Here is an 18277-nt window from a genome sequence, read left to right on the forward strand (position 1 = left end):
TCCCCCCATCCCCCCACACCCACCCGACGAGATGGGAGTTTTGCTCTTGTTGACCAGGCTGGACTGCAATGGTGTGATTTCAGCTCATTGCAACCTCGACCTCCTGGGTTCAAGTGATTCTCCTGCCTCAGCTGCCCGAATAGCTGGGACTATAGGTGTGTGCCACCACCCCCCCGTCCGGCTATTTTTTTGTATTTTTATTAGAGATGGGGTTTCACCATGTTGGCAAGGCTGGTCTCGAACTCCTGACCTCAGGTGATCCTCCCACCTCAGCCTCCCAAAGTACTGGGATTACGGGTATGAGCCACCACGCCAGGTCCAGTATTTGTTTTAAAGCTACTATTAGTATGGCTGCAGGGAACCACTATAAATACTTTTGCATTTCCCGAAGTCTCTTCCTGCTTTATTGTATCCTAATACAAAAATCTCTTCTACTCTTCATACAAATCTATTATGGCCAGAAATACTTTGTCCTCTCTGTGTTACTAGCCAAGTTTCATAAATGTTGCAGGTATGTGTTTATGTGTTTAAGGGAGAGAGGAGGCAATACATTTCTCCTCTTCTGTCAACTATTTAAAAGTAAAAGTCCTTCAAATGAGAGTTGTCTTTAACACCTTATAATTGTTAAACAGTAACTATCTACTTATGCAATAAGCCCCATTTGCAAATTTCCAAGAGTCAATCATAAATTTTATGATCTAAACTAGAGAATTTCTGAGAATGAATAATAATTATGCTGGGACAGAAGGTAGAAAGTAGGACTGTTCCAGGCAAATCTGGGTGTATGGTCACTCTACTTAAAAAAATCTTTTTAGGTAGCAACCTAAAATATGGGAATAAGATATCATTACTATATTTATCTCATCATATTCTGGACTTGAGTTTTAAAAACATTAGAAGTCTAATGTTAAAAAAGGCAACATTAAAGTACATTTAATTCTTAAAAAATTTTTTTTTCTATTTTCTTTTGATTATTTCTGAAGAGAGCAAAAAAGACAGTTCGTCTAAGAAAAATGGGATATCTTTTAAGGTAATACTTTAAAAAGACTCCTGAATCATAGCTTTCTTTCATTAGCTGCTTATGATTCTTATGGTGATTTAAATTACAAAAAACACAGTATACTCATGTGGTTCTGTGGTAAACAGTAACTGAAAACTACAGCTTTAAGCATGGCAGCTGGCATATATCTATGCAGCCATACTGTTATTAGAGCCAGAGCCCATCCTGATTGAATGTACCAGTTATAAATCTGAAAATCATCTTTGGTGTTATATATACATAAATGTTGTTAACTCAATTAGCTAACACATTAGGGAATGCCAAGTACATACAAAACCACTGTGACTAAAACTGCAAGAAAACAGATAGAAATACACAGCTTATGCTCTCCCCAACAGCTCACATTCTACTAAAAACAAGGAGCAATTCAGAGAGTCTCAACTTCAAGTATTTGGTTTTAATGAATTTGGTATCCTGCTCCGCATGTATACCAGTTAGGTATTGCTTAAATCAGCATTAGAATTCACTTGAATCTGTACTCATTAAATGTTATAGAACAGTATGAAAGTATAAACCAAAAACAAGCATCCAAGGAAATCTGGATTTTAAAATATGGAACGCATGTAGCTAAGAATTAACATGAAGTAGATAAATAGATTAAGCAACAGAAAAATAATTAGCAGCACTCTACAGTATAATGCCATTAATCATCTAAACATTGTTCAAAGATTTGTTATTCTTATTAACAAAGGTTACATGAATAAAAAATGGTCTGGGATAGTGGTTCACGCCTGTAATCCCAATACTTTGGGAGGGTGAGGAGGGTGGATCGCTTGCGGTCAGGAGTTCAAGACCAGCCTGGGCAACATGGCAAAACACCATCTCTACAAAAACAAAAATGCCAGTTATGGTGGCATACGCCTGTAGTACCAGCTACTCTGAGGCAGGAAGATCACTTGAGCTTGGGAGGTGAAGACTGCAGTGAGCTGAGGTCACACCACTGCAACTCCAGCCTGGGCAACAGAGACCCTGTCTCAAAAAAAAAAAAAGGTGTAATATTATCAGTTTGGAAAAAAACTAAACTTCCAGATAATGCCACTGCCTACCTGTAGCAATTACCTCTGCAGCAATATTCTACAGAGTTTCTGAATATTCTTATACAAGCTAAGTACTTATTGTCATTAGTTCATACCACCTCTGTCCCAGTTACTTTAATAAATAATTAGTACCGAACATATAAAATGTTAGCCATCTGGGGGTACTATATTAGTAAATAAGGAAATCCTTTCATTCTGTCATTTGTGACAACATGCATGAGCCTGGAGGACACTGTGCTAAGTGAAATAAACCAGGAACAGAAAGACAAATACTGCTACACACAATCTCACTGATACGATCCAACTCATAGAAGCAGAGAGTAAAATGGTGGTTACCAGAGGCTGGGGGCCATGAGCAAGGTAGGGGAAATGATTTTCAAAGGGTACGAAAGTTTCAGTAAAATGGGAAAAACAAGTTTTGGAGATCCACTGTACATTTTGGTGACTATAATTAATAATAACTGTACATTTCAAAACTGCTACAAGAGATTTCAGAATGTTCTCACTCCAAAAAAAATAAGTATGTGAGGTAATGAATATGTTAACTTGATTTACTAAGTCTACAATGTAGACATAATCAAAACATCATATTATACTCCATAAACATATACAAGTATAACCACCAATTAAAAATAACATTTTAAAAAAGATTTTTAAAAATTAAAAAAAGAAAATTATGTCAAATCATTTACTACCTAGTAAAGTTTAAGTGATATTACAAAAGAATCCAACAGGATTATTACCACAAACATTAATACTTTTTTAGTATTGTTAATCAAATTTGTTAAAATATTAATTATTCCTACCTTTTATGTAATTCTTTTTAAGAGGACAAAGGATTCATATAGAAATCACAAAAGTCCTCCTTTTGAATCACGTAAGTCCCCTTTCATTTGGTTAATACTCAGCATATTAAAGGCCCAAGAACCACAAATCTAATCCCAACTAACGGGTGGTTTCTGCTCAATCTACTTGTTGGAACAAGAAATTCACTGAAGTTAGAAATACTATTGTCGTCTGGAATAAGGACGTCTTACCTATTCCAACCTCCTCTTTCCTCTATTTTTGAGAGAACAGATCCTCTAAAGCCACAAGTTATTTTTTCATATTTTTCTTATACTTTTTGAGAGTAGAGGTGACAGTGGAAAGAAATCAAAGGCATTGAGGATGCAGTAGCTGACATTTAGAGGTCAAGGATGAATGTTAGGGAAGGACTATTCAGACCCTGCATTTGGCTCAGTAATCACAACTGGCACCTTAAAGATAGCTCTCTTGCAAATAAGAGTCAGTGAGAGCACATGGCTGTCCAATATAAGCTGATTTTATTAATAGGAAGTAATGTCTAATACATGTCTTTCATGCTGCCCTGATGAGGACAAGCAGCTATTTTTTTTATCATTTACTACTAGCTTTCTTTCTGGGAAGAAGTAATTATTATCTCAATCAATCTTGTTTCATAAAAACTTGGTTAAGGCAGATAAAGATCAAAAACAAAGTAAAAAAGGCACCCAGATGAAAAATTCAAATAAAAAATAAAATTTGGAAATCGTGAATTTTTTCTCAATTACCAATACCCTGGTTTTTATTTAATAATCAAAAGTAGCTAAAAGTACAGCTACTTTTCAATCACATAGTATGATAAACACTTATATTACTTTTGTTTAAAAGAAGTAAATACCAGGTACCTGGCACCCAGTAGCAGTCTCCTGAAAGGAAACCAGTATACAAAAGAAGACCAGACTGAAATATTAACTTCAATCTCTTCACAAGATATAATTATTTTGATCTACTCCCATCCTAAAAGTATTTATTTTTTATTTTTTCAAAACAAGTTAATACTGGTAATGTTTATAACTGAGTATGAATTTATACATATACTATTAGCAACTTGTTTGGGAATCATGATCATATTTTTGGATCACAAGATTAGTTTCTGTATATTCTTCTCAATTTTAGAACAATGTCTCTTTCCTATATTCAAACAGCAAGACACACAAATATCTGTTTCAGTCCAAATTTGTTGAAGATATAAAAAGTATTATATCTATTACTTTTAATGCAATGCAATCAAGATACTATTTTATTTGTAAAAAACTTTTTTAAAACACTTGCAAGTTATTTTTCTTTCAAAGTCAAATGTCTTATTTACTATTTACCCGGTGGTGGAATCAGAGGTGGAGCAGTGCTGACAGTCGGAGGAGGTGGAAGAAATGGAGGAGGTGGAAGGTGAGTGGGAGGAGCTCCTGGAGGGAAAAATGGAGGTGGTTTGCTGAAATTGTTGTCTACTTCAGTAGCAGATCTTTCAGAAAGGACCTAAAATTAGAGCATAGTTAAACAGATGCATAAATATTTTTATCTAAGATTAATCTTAGTAAATTAGTTTCATTTAATTTTAAGAAACAAAGTAAAAGGTAATTTAATTCACCTATGTATTTTCAGTGGGAGAATAGTAATTCTACATATGCAATATGTGTGTATACTTATGTGAGTATACACACACATATACTTTTTAAAATGTGCATATTCAAATCTTTAGAAAAAACTGGATCATTACCAAAAAATTCTTAATAAAAAGTAATTAAGAAATAAAAACACTCCACACAAGAAAAAATTACTTTATAAAGATCATTTAACAAGTATTATCTTTGTTACCCAACCAAAGTTAAAGTATTCAATTAAGGCAATGTAATCATTAATCACAGATATTAGCTTTTAGAAATTAATAGAGCAGGAGATGAGACATTCACTGTTCCCAGGGTCTGTCATCACCAGGTTGCAAAATAAGAGACTGTCACGCATGCATCAACAGATGCAAGCAATAGGCAGCAAAATATGTAAGTAATTTTTTCATGTCAGCCATGTAACTTTAAGAACAGGGCTTATACTTGAAAAATAAAATAAAGCAATGTTTGCAAAATGCTTATCTGTGTGAACAGGTTAAGGAACAGGCAACATGAGAAGCACCAAAGTTACTGAAAGCAAACTGGCACCTCAAAATCTGGATTTTTGAAAAGCTCCCCAAGGATGGTAAACAAATTTGGCAAAGACCAAAAACAGACAACATAATGTTGTACATTTAATTCATACTGCTCAAATCCTTGCTGACTAAAGCAATATTTTAAACATACAATCCCACTTTACAATTAACTTTTCCTACATTTAAGTATAGTGTTTTTTGTAGGGTTTATGCCAATAAGCTATTTCTTAAAAGTATTTATTTTGAGAAATCATGGCATTTTAATGGTAAGAGGAAAGAAAAAAAGGATTAATATCTTTCACTGTAGAAATGATTTGCCTTTAAAGATGCTAAAAGGAACATTTCACATGATCAACTTATCTAAGGTAAGAATAAAGTGCTCTGGACATTTTTAAAAGTATTCAGAAAAGAGAAATAAATAATGAAAAAAGTATAGCCAAGCTGAATAGCTGGAAATTTCAGTTGTTACAGTTCTAACATTAATTATCCAACTTACTGATAACTCATCTCCCCTCATTTTTTCACCTAAAAACAAAGGAACTCTACCTCACCCAGAAATGTCACATTAAATAAATTATGGTATATTTGTCCAAAGAAGCTATCATGGAGATATTTTAATAATATTTTAAGAATATGAAAATATACAAATAATTTTAGATGAGAAAAAAAGGATATACAGAAATTTAATTGTAATAGTATCCCAATTTTGCTTAGTAAAAAGAGATGTACCAGATGTGGTTATCCTTAGGTGGTAAAATCACTGGTAATCTTTTATTTTTTATTCAGTGAACTTATATGCAAATTGAGCATTCCTAATCCAAAAATCTGAAATCTAAAATGCTCCAAGATCCAAAATGTTTTGAGCACCAATATTTTACTGCAAGTAAAAAATTGCAGTAAAATATATGCAACCTCATATATGATGGTTCACAATCAAAACTCAGGCCCACTACATTTTACTCAGGGTTGCCAAAAGAAAAAACATTATCATAGATTAACAAATCATTATAATAAATTAAATAACTTATTTATGAAACATAAATGAATTTCAGGTTTAGCCTTGGGTCTCATCCCTAAGATTACATACATACAAACATTTCAAAATCCAAAAATTTCCCAAATCCAATACACTTCTAGTCTCAAGCATTTTAGATACGAGATACTCAACCTGTATTATGCATCTAACAAGGAAAAGAAAAAACCCAATTAAAAAAGAATCAGAGGTTATAAATTCTAACTAGAAATGCCTATATAAAGGATGACTGGTTCCACATTTTAAATCTCTTTGTATCACCTAAAACAGAGCATAGCACTATGACTATTTGTTGATATAATCCTTCAGTTAAAGAAAATAATTTATTTTAAAATACTAAACCTGTATGTTGCTGTTCTCATTTGCCCGTCGCCGTCCTTCTACTCGGCTGATAGTTATAGTCTGACCAATAACATCAATTGCCCCAGGTAATCTCCTGTAACATAAAAATTGAATCAATTCAATTTTACCTAATCAGATGCTTAAAAGATAAAATCATTAAAAAAAACACAAAAACTGTCTGCAATAAATTTTAAAATAAAATCAGATCATAATACACTTTGAAAAATATTCCGGTGTTTAAGCTCACTACTTTTGCACTGTTATAAAAACTTTCATTAAGAAATTAACTACAATTAACATACCCAACAATGATCATAACATTAAATTTTAAGTCTCTGTAGACCTCTTCTTCTAAACTTACCATTTTTAGTGGTCTCCAAATGAATTTATCTTTTGTGAAATAAAATGAGACAGCAAATACCAGACAAATGGAAATTTTGGGGCCACTACAATTTTAACACACACTATAGCTCTATTATAAAAACTTTAAATATTTCCCAAAAAGGCTTGAAAATAATGCTCATTTTGACACACACAGGATATTTTCCTTGTGATATAGTCCAAGTATTAAAAAACTAAAAGGGAACCAGTTTTCCATTTCTGATAACTTGAATTTAGATAGAAAAGTTGAAATATTTAAATACTTGCCCTAACTTCGTTTACAATCGCTTTAAAGTTCTTGAGGATATGGAAAAATAGTCTACCAAAAAACAATGCTACCAATTTAACAGAAAAACTTAGTAAACTGTATTTTAAATAATTAAAATAATGTTAAAAGCTATTATGCAGACGAAGGACTTTATAAAAGTATACATGCCCAAGATGATATAGAAGCCAATTGGAAAAACAGGAAATGAAAAGTGAATGCAAATTAGATGAATTTCCCTTCATCTATATTTCAGTTCTCAACAATTCTGCCTTTAAAACTTTATAGAAGTAAAACAACTAAAATATCACAGATCCTTCCAGTCACTAGATTAGGCTCCTGAAATGACAAATAACAGCAGCTACCATTGGCTGGATGCCAAACCCATTACATTTAAACCTCACAAAAACTTAAAAATTATTGTATACCTGTTAAAGACAAGTCAGGGTCCAAAGTGAAATCACTGACCTAAGTATGAATTAAATGGCAAAACTAACTTTCAAACCTGAGTTTTTCTGATCGCAAAGCCTATCGACCTCCCCTTCCCTTGAGCTAGGTTTTCTTCCAGCAAGACGATTCACCTTTGAGGAATTTAAGACTTTTCTGAAAATCATAGGTTAGTAAGAGTTTTATCTTAAGTAGACATTGAAACACTCCAAAATTAACTGTATGCTAACAAAGTCAGCCCTATTAGAAGTATATCATGACATCTGAAATTTCTTCAAGTACATAGTCAGTTCCCACCTACCATCTCTTGCCCACTTAAGACTTCCCTTCTCTATAATTTTAATACAATTTAAAAATGTTCATGCCTTTCTAACTTTATGCCTGGGTCACTGACTTCCCAGGTTTCCTCATGGTCTCAAAGATCAAGAATGATTTAATTGGAAGACTAACATATCCTCCAATACCGCTGGGGAAAGACATTAATATATACACATTACAAAAATCCAAATATCTTGACGATAAAACAAACATTGCTTCAATTTCTTCCCTGTAACTTAAATTATAAAGCTATGTTCACTGTAACTGCATTATCAAAGCACATGCCATCAGCCCTCTGATATACAAACATTTCATATTCCAACATCCTATAAATACAGGTGTGTATTCTGAGGCTATAGTTTCTACTCCGTTTATTGCTGCCTAGACTTCATTGCCAAAATTTTTACTTTGACTCTATTTCCTTTTCTACCATTTTCTACTGCCAATCACTCGATTCTCTCCTTTGCATTTTTAAATTTATTCCCATAAAGAACAAATTCCACAAAATTTGTTTGGACTTGCAAGTCAGATAGCAAACTCTCCAAATCATTAAAAGTGGTAAAAATTAGATCTAGATATAAGACTAACTTTCCTGTTGAGGGGAAAAATTTCTATAACCTGTCTTTTACCATTTATTTCTAAGGATCTCTATTCATCTCTTAAAATGTACCTTAAATATGGACAGAAGTCTAATTAGTTGTTTTCAGCTTTAAATTGATTTTTTTTGAATCACTAAAGATTCAAAATGGCAAATACTATGTTTCTAAAAACATGTAACAGAGAAATCAGCCTTAACAATATATATCCCTAAAGGGAGATTAGAAAATTACAATTCTCTACATTTTCATAACATCTCCTTATGCAGGTATTTTTTAACCACATAAACTGAGTTACTTTAATAAAAAACATTAAGTTTACTATTTTGTTCAGAAATGTTTTATGATAGACACATAGTATGTACCACAGTAACAAAAAGCACGTTAATATCTAACACTGACAAATAATTTAAAAATCTAATGTTATTCTGATGCCATTATTATGGAAAAAATATTGAACCATATTATTCCATGAAAGTTCTTAATGAAAAGCTTTTTCTTTCATTGCATAAAATGATTTAGTAGAGTTTCTCTATGAGGAAATCAACTATAACTAGAGTTCCACAAATCATAGGTTAAATTAGGACAACAAACTTGTTCAGTAAGTAGACAGCTAATGCTATTACCAAAATTCTCTTCTCCATATTGGACTCAATCATCTAGTAAAAAGCTAAGGAAGAAACTAACCATCCTGGGTGTCTGAATTAATGTACAGTTTAAACAGGCAATAAATGTTCCCAAGATCCTCTACCTCCCCTCCTGGCACAGACGAATATAAAAATATCTCTGAAGTTACAATGGAATTAAATTATCATATTTTGATGATTCTGATGTCCCAGAAAGGATTTGAGGGCCCTCCCTGCAGAAATGCAACAGAAAGTTTAAAATGACAAATCAGGGCTAATAGAAGATGGACAAAAGGCTATACATTTATCTTTGAAGGTCAGGCTCACACATGTAATCCCAACACTTTGGAAGCCTGAAACAGGAGGATTACTTGGGCCAAGGAATTCAAGAACAGTCTAGTCAACATGGCGAGACTTTGTGTGTACAAATAATTTTAAAAATTAGCCAGGCATAGTGGGACACACCCGTGGTTCCAGCTATTCAGATGGCTTAGGCGAGAGCACTGCTTGAGCCCGGGAGATGAAGGATGCAGTGAACTGTGATTATGCCACTGTACTTCAGAATGGGCAACAGAGCAAGAGCCGTTCTCAAGAAAATAAATAAATAAATAATAAATAAATAAATAAATAAATAAATCTCAGCTGCATTTTCTTGGCAGCCAAAGCAAAGGTTATCATTAATAACGAATGTCTTTAATGTGCATAAGATTAAAATAAAGCATTTGCTCTGAAGATTGTTTTTCCCAGTAATGACAGCCAGTATTTATGGAGCACCTACTATGTGCAAGGTAAGCACTGTTCTAAATACTTTATATATATTTAGTCTTCATGATAAACCCATAAGGCAGCAGCTCTTACTCCTGTCATTTGATGAGAATAAAGAGAAAAAATTTCTCCTTTGAGTCTAAGAGAAAATATGAATACAATATTTTTTAAACTTTACTGACTACAAAACACAGTAAGGAAGACATTTTACATAGCAATCCAGTACTCACATTACATTCAAAACTAAAAAGGTTCATGAAACAATACTTAAAAAGGAAAAACAATACTTAAAAAAGGACATTAAGATAAAATGTAATTTTGTTAATATTTAAATATTACATAGAAAAAAGCAAAATAAACAATACAAAACCAAGAAATACTGGTTGGGACCACCAAATTGTTTCACAACTCACTAATAGACTGCAATCTCGTGCTTTCAAAACTATTTAAATAAAGTCTCCAATATTCCTACTAAAAATAAATTTAATTTTACTGAGCTGTTTCTCAAAATGCTCTTTAATGCTGAATGAAGCACAATAGCGCACAATTCAATAAAAGCAATTTAATTTAGGAGAAGCAAAACAACGTGGTCCTCGTATCTAGCACTCTTAATAGGCTTGATTTAATAATTTAACTGTGCTTTTGAGAACAGTTCAAGTTCTTAACTAGCAACATGGTTCTCTAAAGAGGAATCAGGAAGTCCCTGATTCTAAATAAATGCCTAATGTATAGAGTAATTTTCAGGCAAGAGTCCAGAGTTTATAGCAAATTTTCAAATGGGTTATTGCTTGAAAGAAAAGTTCATAACCTTATTTTTTTTTCACCACAGAAAGGACATTCAGACATAACCACATTTTAAAAGACTAGATGAATCACATATTGATGTAGAAATCTGTGAATGTTTTCTCACAGAAGAGCTTCTAATAAAAACTGGGTAGCACACAGTTCAAAGGTCCATTCTCTAAGAAAAAAAAGCCTAGAATGTGGCTATCTGATAACTTGAAAAGCGATGCACATGTTATGACATTTAATTCAGGTCACCCATGGAAACTGTGTAGCATCTTTTAAGCTACTTTAGGAAAGAGATGAGCCTTACAAAACATGTTGGATTGATTTAAGCACACAGGATGAGAAGGTAGAACATTTCAATGGAGGGAAGACTATGAGTAGAGAGAAAAGATGGAGGGGGGCAGATATTATGTGCAGAATTTCTGCTTAGCAAATATACTACCTATCAATCTGCTTGCAATAGAAGCATCATGCAACTTTGATAGTGGTTACCAACCAAAAGACATTCAAAGAGGCAGAGAATATGAATTAAATGAGAATCATGTAAAGAAAAAGACTGTGAGGCTGCAAAATGCTATGCAAATATCACCTCCCATTATAACTCCATCTATCACTTTATTTCAAAACTGCAGGTACCCAGCTATCATTTGATTTTAATCTTTATTCCAAACCAGAATCAAGTCTCTAAATCACTGGTTCTCAACCTTGCCTACATATCAGAATCCTGATGCACAGGGTGTACACCAGACTATTTAAATCAGCATTTCTGGGACCCAAGCATCAATACTTTACTGAAGCTTCCTAGGTAATTCCAACGTAGTCAAAGTTGAAGACTACAAATCTAAGGGCATATTCAAGAAACTGGCAGACATTTTGTTCCCTCTAGAAATAAAGTAGCCAATAAAAAATTAACATTTAACTCTTTATTGTGTAAAAAATTTTAAGTCATACCCACCAAGGTAAGAATATCATTGATTACATATTTTTCTATTGATCTTTTAATTTTGTGGTATTTGAGCCCAGAAATTCGAGGTCAGCCTGGGCAACATGGCTGGTCTGACACGGTACTGTTTCTATACCGTGTGTATGTTTTACTTTCACAAGCACAAGAATAACTTTCTGTATAATATACAATTTATAAAGAAAATTTAATATATTCTAATGTTCAAGTAACTTATTATTAATAAAAAATCCTGTCTAGAAAAAAGAACCTAATCTAAAATAAAAATCACAGAATTCAAACCATCATCTTCTGGACATATAATTTATTTTCAATCAGTACTACATTTAGAGAGACTGATAAAGCCCATAATCAAAAAGGAGATCTGACACTCACTGAGTGTCTGATTAATCTTTCAAGCCCTGAAATAGGTGTTTTCACAACCTTAGAACTTATTCAATCCAAGTACATCACATTTAAGGTAAATGGGCCAAGCATGGTGGCTCTCACCTGTAATCTCAGTAGTTTGGGAGGCTGAGGCTGGAGAATCACCTGAGTTTAGGAGATCAAGACCAGCCTGCGCAACGTAGTGAGACCCCATCTCTACAAAAAAATAAACAATTAGCCAAGCATGGTAGGCATGCCTGTAGTCTCAGCTAGTCAGGAGGCTGGGGTGGGAGGACTGCTTGAGACTGGTAGCTTGAGTCTGCAGTGAGCCATTATCCCGCCACTGCGCCCAGCCTGGGAAACAGAGTGAGACTCTGTCTTGAAAAAATAAAAAGTGAAGTACCTGTCCAATCAGTTTCATTTTCACAGATGTGAAAAGAGGCTGTTTTGCACTATAAAGTGGCAGCACTAGGATTCAGGCTCAGCATAACCAACTTCAAACCCCTTTCCTTCTTCGATAATGTTTTTCACACTAATTTTCTAGGTGCTGCATTTTTTTAAATGTCAATTACTTTTTAAGCACTATTTAAAACGAAACTAAAATCCTTGAGTGCCTAAAGGTGAAATAAGCTCAAATTTCACTCAATGGAGGACACAAATGTGTTCAATAGTGTAAATAAGTTTACTCACTTCTGTACAGAGCTTGGAATAAAGTTCTACCTTCCATATTTATGCTTGTTTTTAAACGTATCAATGATAAGAAAAAACACAGCTCTACAAGAAACTCAAAAAAAAAAAAAAAAAACTCCAAAGGCCTTCATATGTCCAATAACATAAAATCTTACAAGCTACATATTATAGCAACATGCATTCAGAGCCCTTGATCAAATGCCCCAAGGTACAGGCACATCTTTTCAGTACAGTGTCTCATCAAGACATAAAAGTAGATAGTCCAAGAACAGAGGACGAGGTCATTCTTAGATATAATGTTCATTTAACATCCAGTTTTATTTTAAGTATTGTGTTTAATATAAGAAATACACACATTTAAATGTATTTGTAATTTAACATTGAAAAGCAATTTTTACTATTCATTCAAGAGTATGAATCAGTTAAAAAGCATTTTTATATAGGAACATAAACTTAAGAAAAATAAACTATCACTTGAAACTTAATTATCTAAGAGGAACAGAACTTGGTAACATAAAATGGAAACAAAATTAAAAAATAAACTGTGCATTAGGGTAAGTTTACACCAATCATCCGTTATTACCAGTTTCAATTTCCTGCACTCACTAAAACTGTTTCATTCTTCTAATTTGTATCATAAGAGTTAAAATTTGAATTTACAAAGCAAACTTAAACCAATAAAATGCGATTGTTATACATAGAGATTTAGCTTGAAGAATACTTAAATTGGAAAACACGGTATTGTACATATTAATAGTAACTAGCATATGATAAGGCCACAATTTCAAATATAATAATAGTTGTTTATTTATTTAGAGAATAGGTCTTGCACCATCACCCAGAATGGAATGCAGTGGCATGATCACAGCTAACTGCAGCCTCACCTGTCCAGTAATCTTCCCAAGTAATTAGGACCACAGGTGCACACCACCATGCCTGGCTAATTTTTGTATTTTTTGGTAGAGTTGGTGTTTTGCCATGTTGCCTAGGTTGGTCTCAAAATCCTGAGCACAAGTGATCCACCCGCCTCAGCCTCCCAAAGTGCTGGGATTAGAGGCAGGAGCCACAGTACCCAGCCCAAATATAACAATTTATGAAAAATATCTTAATCATTATTTACTTGCTCTTTGCAGTGCCATCTATGCAGTGCCTCAAACTCCACACTTGGCAGTTACTTTTAACTACAAGAGCTTTTGAAATCTAGTTTTTTTACACCTCTGGAGAGAGCATGTGTATGTTTTAAAAGAGACAAAGCTGTGAGTATATGTGCGTGTACATGTGCATATTTCTGTTTAAAAAGAGAAAAAAGTAGCTTTTATCCAAGGTATTTGTTTTTGGAATTTCCTAAAGAACAAAACTCACAATGAAAACACAGCCTCAAATTTCCTTCTACATTTATCTCCTGAGACTAATCACAAAGTCAAAGTGAAGAGTTTTGTTTCCAAAGCATCTTTTTTAGAGAGAAGCAGGTATGGATGGAGTTGAGATAGATAAAGCTCTGAGATGTATCTCTTTCAGCTATGGGAACAAATAGTCTCCCTAAAAATTAGCCATCTGGTGTCCAAAAATAAAGTATTATATCTAAAGTAAAATAATTTTAAGTAAAAAATTAGAAGTCAAATAACAGATATAAAAGGAATTTCAGATGTTAAAACAATAAAGCCAAAGAAACAAATACAAAGTTTAAAATTACATAGAAAATAACATATTTTAAGCATTTCTTCTTCTTCTTTTTTTTTTTTTTTTTTTTTTTTGTTAAACAGGATCTCACTCTGTCGTCCAGGCTGGAGTGCAGTGGTGCAATCTTGGCTTATTGCAACCTCCACCTCCCCGGTTCAAGTAATTCTCATGCCTCAGCCTTCCAAGTAGCTGGGATTAAAGGTGCCTGCCACCACACTTGGCTAATTTTTGTATTTTTAGTAGAGACAGGGTTTCACTATGTTGGCCAGGCTGGTCTCGAACTCCTGACCTCAAGTCATCCACCTGACTTGGCTTCCTAAAGTGATGAGATTACAGAAATGAGCCACCACACCCAGCCTATTTTAAATATTTCTATGCCTTTGTTTATGAAAGTCAACTTGCCCGAAGTATTGGTCCTACAGGCAGAAAAGCAGGTATTCTAGTCCTGGGTTTGCCTCTTAACTAGCTGTGAATTCAGGCAAATTCTCTAATCTCTCAAATCTTTTTCCACTGTAAACCATGGGATTAGTCAGAAAATAAAGAATTTCAGGTTTGAAGAGGCTTTCCAAATTACCCAGTCTAGCTCCACCATGTTACAAATGTATGCATAAACATGTTAGGAAAGTTTCCTTAATTCACACAGGTAGTTACTGAAAAAACTAAACGCAAAATCCAAGTCCAATACTTACGCAATAAAAAAAGTTCTAAGTTTAAGATTCTATCAATAGTAGCATGATAAGTTTACAATTAAAAGTTCTTATTTTGTCTGGCCCTTTTAGGATCAGTAAACAGGCTCTCCAAACTGCCAGGTTAAATATAAATCCAAGTGTTTTTCTATGCAATAATCGAGTTAGTTGTTGTATAGAAAATGTATTATTAGTACAATTATGAACTTTTAGGTTCCACAGAAATGTCTAATGTGCAAAGACTCATACATTTCATTCTACGTTTGTCAGATTTAACTTTTCTTTATTTAAAATAACTCTTGAAAATTTCTGTTTTTCAAACAGAATTTTAGTGTTCAAAAACAAAGATCAATATTATTTAATACATAGAAAAAAATGAGTACTTTCAAAATAATACAATGAAAACTTTCTTCAACCTATTAAAGCAACACATGCAACTGACACTATTGTAAGAATATAGGTAATATATTTTTATCTACATTAGTTACTAAACTTACAGTTTAGACATCCTTACTTTGAGATGTATATCCACTTTTAAGAATGACTAAGCTTCTTCCCTAACAAGGAATTCTTAAACTCATGTGGAATATACAATTAAGACTATATAGAAAATGAAATGTAAGAAAATCAAATTGTGATAGTGTTTCCTCCCTTTGCTTTTCTTTTAGGTGCTATGATCAAAGGTATCTGATCATAATTTACATTTATATTTTTTAAGATTTTAAATTAAAATAATTTAAAACATATTAATACAGCATTGAGCTAACCAAGTAAATTGCTAAAAATTCTCTAACAAAAGAAAAAGAAAAACAAAATTACCCATTGTATACCATAATTTTTTAAAACCTTAAATGATAAATTAGGAAAATATTTATCTGTATTTTGAAGTCAGGTTATCAAAGCATACTCTCTCAGACTGATCACTGTGGGCAATGCACTTTCATGCTGGAAAATAGTTGCTTCTCATCGCATCTCTTAAAGATGAAGTTATTATTTCAATTTTCAGGCTCAGAGAAATTATAATATCCATTCAAGGTTGTATGCTTTATAAATTTAAGATTCAGAACACAAACAAAAATTCAAAGGAGGGTAGATCATTAACAAAAGCATAACAACAAAAAGCTAAATAGCATATTCCAGGGCAGCTACTATATCCACTTAATGAAACCACAGGTTTTTGCACATCACTGTAGTAGCGTATAAGATTGCAAAGATTCAGTAGAATCAAATTTTACAGGTCCTAAATGCTGGCTCTGAATGTTAGGTTTTATTCAATAAGTAGTAAAAAGCACCTGGAAATATATTTTTTTAATGGGATGTGGTATGAGAAACAATTAACCTACAGCAAGGGGGAGGAATAAAAAAATTTACTGAGCATCCATTAGCATAAAGTAACTAAAAAACCCACAACTGTACCCTGAGAAAGCATAATTTGGAGGGTTAAAAATATGGTACAGTCAAAATTTATTATCTTATTAGTAAGACAAAACAACATTGATGATCTAAACATCAGGGAGTATCCAATGTTTAAAAATAGCCTTACCTTAGATCAGGTGATTCGGCCCTCCCATATCGATCCTGCCATTTCCCAACGCTTGAATTGGCTTTTCTGGAGGCAGTACTTGTCTGAGACTGAGAAGAGGTGCTGTTTCTGGTGAGATAAATTTTCTATGTTTTTTCTTACATATTGTTTCTTGTCTCTGACCCCCCTTGTTTTGTTTTTTTTTTCCTTGACATGCTTTTTCTAAAGTCCCTTAGTATGTTCCTACAGTATCATTCTCAAGTCATAGAAACTACTTGCTGTGGTACTATTTAAACATAGATGTGCTATCAACACTGTATTAACTCTAGAATATTTTTAGAAATATTCTTCAATATAGTATGATGTCAATGCAGTAAGGAGAAAAGAACTTAGAACTAAGGGTTTACATCAGGTTACAATACGTTATTTAAAAAATACATTTATGTGTCTGTACAAATTCTTAACATTAATTTTTCAGTTTTGTAAAATCTTATTCCAAATTTTGGTATTTTGTTCCCTGTATTCTTCAACAACAGATTTAGATATTGTTAGTGCAACCAGTTATCAGTAACACTCTGATGGGTTTCATAAAAACATATACTAAATATTTTATAAAAATTCCATTTCAAAATAACTTAACTCTTTCAAAGTAAAGTTTCCAAAAAAAGTTAATTTTATCCCTGGTGACATACTTCCTAAAAAGTTCAGATATCTGCACTATTGCTAATACTTTAAAAAACTAGTAAGATGGTCTTTCAAAGCAATAGGAAATATATACATATTTATGTGTCTGTTTCTGTAAAAAGAAACACAGAAAAAATAGACCAGAAATTAAATGAAATCTGTCTGACAGAAAATGAACGAAACAGAGAAAGGTATGGTAAAACCTTTGGATACTCTTGCCTTTGGAACTGTTAGATGTTTTACATATGCCAAAAATAATATATCCAGTAAACATGGAAGGAAAATAAAAGCTAAAACTGTATATAGACATGATGAACTAAATTATATTTTAAATTATTAACATAACAACTCTTCAGGAAACTTTTGAACTCAATATTTAAACTATATACCCTCAGTCTAAAAAGAGACAAAAAACTGTAAACAAATCTTAAACACTATTAAATAGGTTTTCTTCTAATGGTAAAAGTTCTGAATCTGTTACATATGCATTTCAAGATTCTGGGAGCCAGGTTTTCATTGTGGAAAAAAAAAGGAGATACAATATGAAATAGGGAAAGGGAAATAGGAGTAACAATCCTGTGATGTTCATACGGAAGTAAAAGAAACATTAGTATTTCATGATTAAAATGTATTTTAAAAAACACACATGGCAATTTCATCTTGAAACTGCCACTTCTTTCCCACCTCTGAGTGCTGAAAAGGCCTGGATATAACGATGCCCCAGTATAATGAGCACAGCTAGAACCCTGATCTTGCTTTGTTTACCATTCCTCGCTAAAATAATCAGAGTGCCTTTGCAAATGGCTGCCAAGGAAGAAACAGGGAAACTACAAGATAAACCTGGAATATCCTGGTAATTCCAAACTATAAAGACAACCTAAAAAAAACACACACACACAGGCCAGGCACGGTGGCTCAAGCCTGCAATCCCAGCACTTTGGGAAGCCGAGGCGGGTGGATCACGAGGTCAAGAGATTGAGACCATCCTGGTCAACATGGTGAAACCCCGTCTCTACTAAAAATACAAAAAATTAGCTGGGCATGGTGGCACG

The 18277-nt window shown here is 33.2% G+C and overlaps 1 protein-coding gene across 50 annotated transcripts in view; it reads right to left on the reverse strand.

The window, feature by feature from the left end:
* Window positions 1-18277, reverse strand: part of FIP1L1 (factor interacting with PAPOLA and CPSF1) — a 78968-nt gene that overhangs the window by 30563 nt on the left and 30128 nt on the right. For 30 of the 50 annotated variants that reach the window (XM_035292363.3, XM_035292360.2, XM_035292367.3 and 27 more), the window contains 3 exon segments: window positions 16563-16670; window positions 6450-6543; window positions 4254-4410 (listed from right to left, as the gene is read on the reverse strand). In XM_035292363.3, the coding sequence (XP_035148254.1) occupies window positions 4254-4410; window positions 6450-6543; window positions 16563-16670 (359 nt within the window). 50 annotated transcript variants of the gene reach the window in all.

Source organism: Callithrix jacchus, chromosome 3 (genome assembly GCF_049354715.1).
Source record: "Callithrix jacchus isolate 240 chromosome 3, calJac240_pri, whole genome shotgun sequence".
Classification (NCBI taxonomy): Eukaryota; Metazoa; Chordata; class Mammalia; order Primates; family Cebidae; genus Callithrix; species Callithrix jacchus.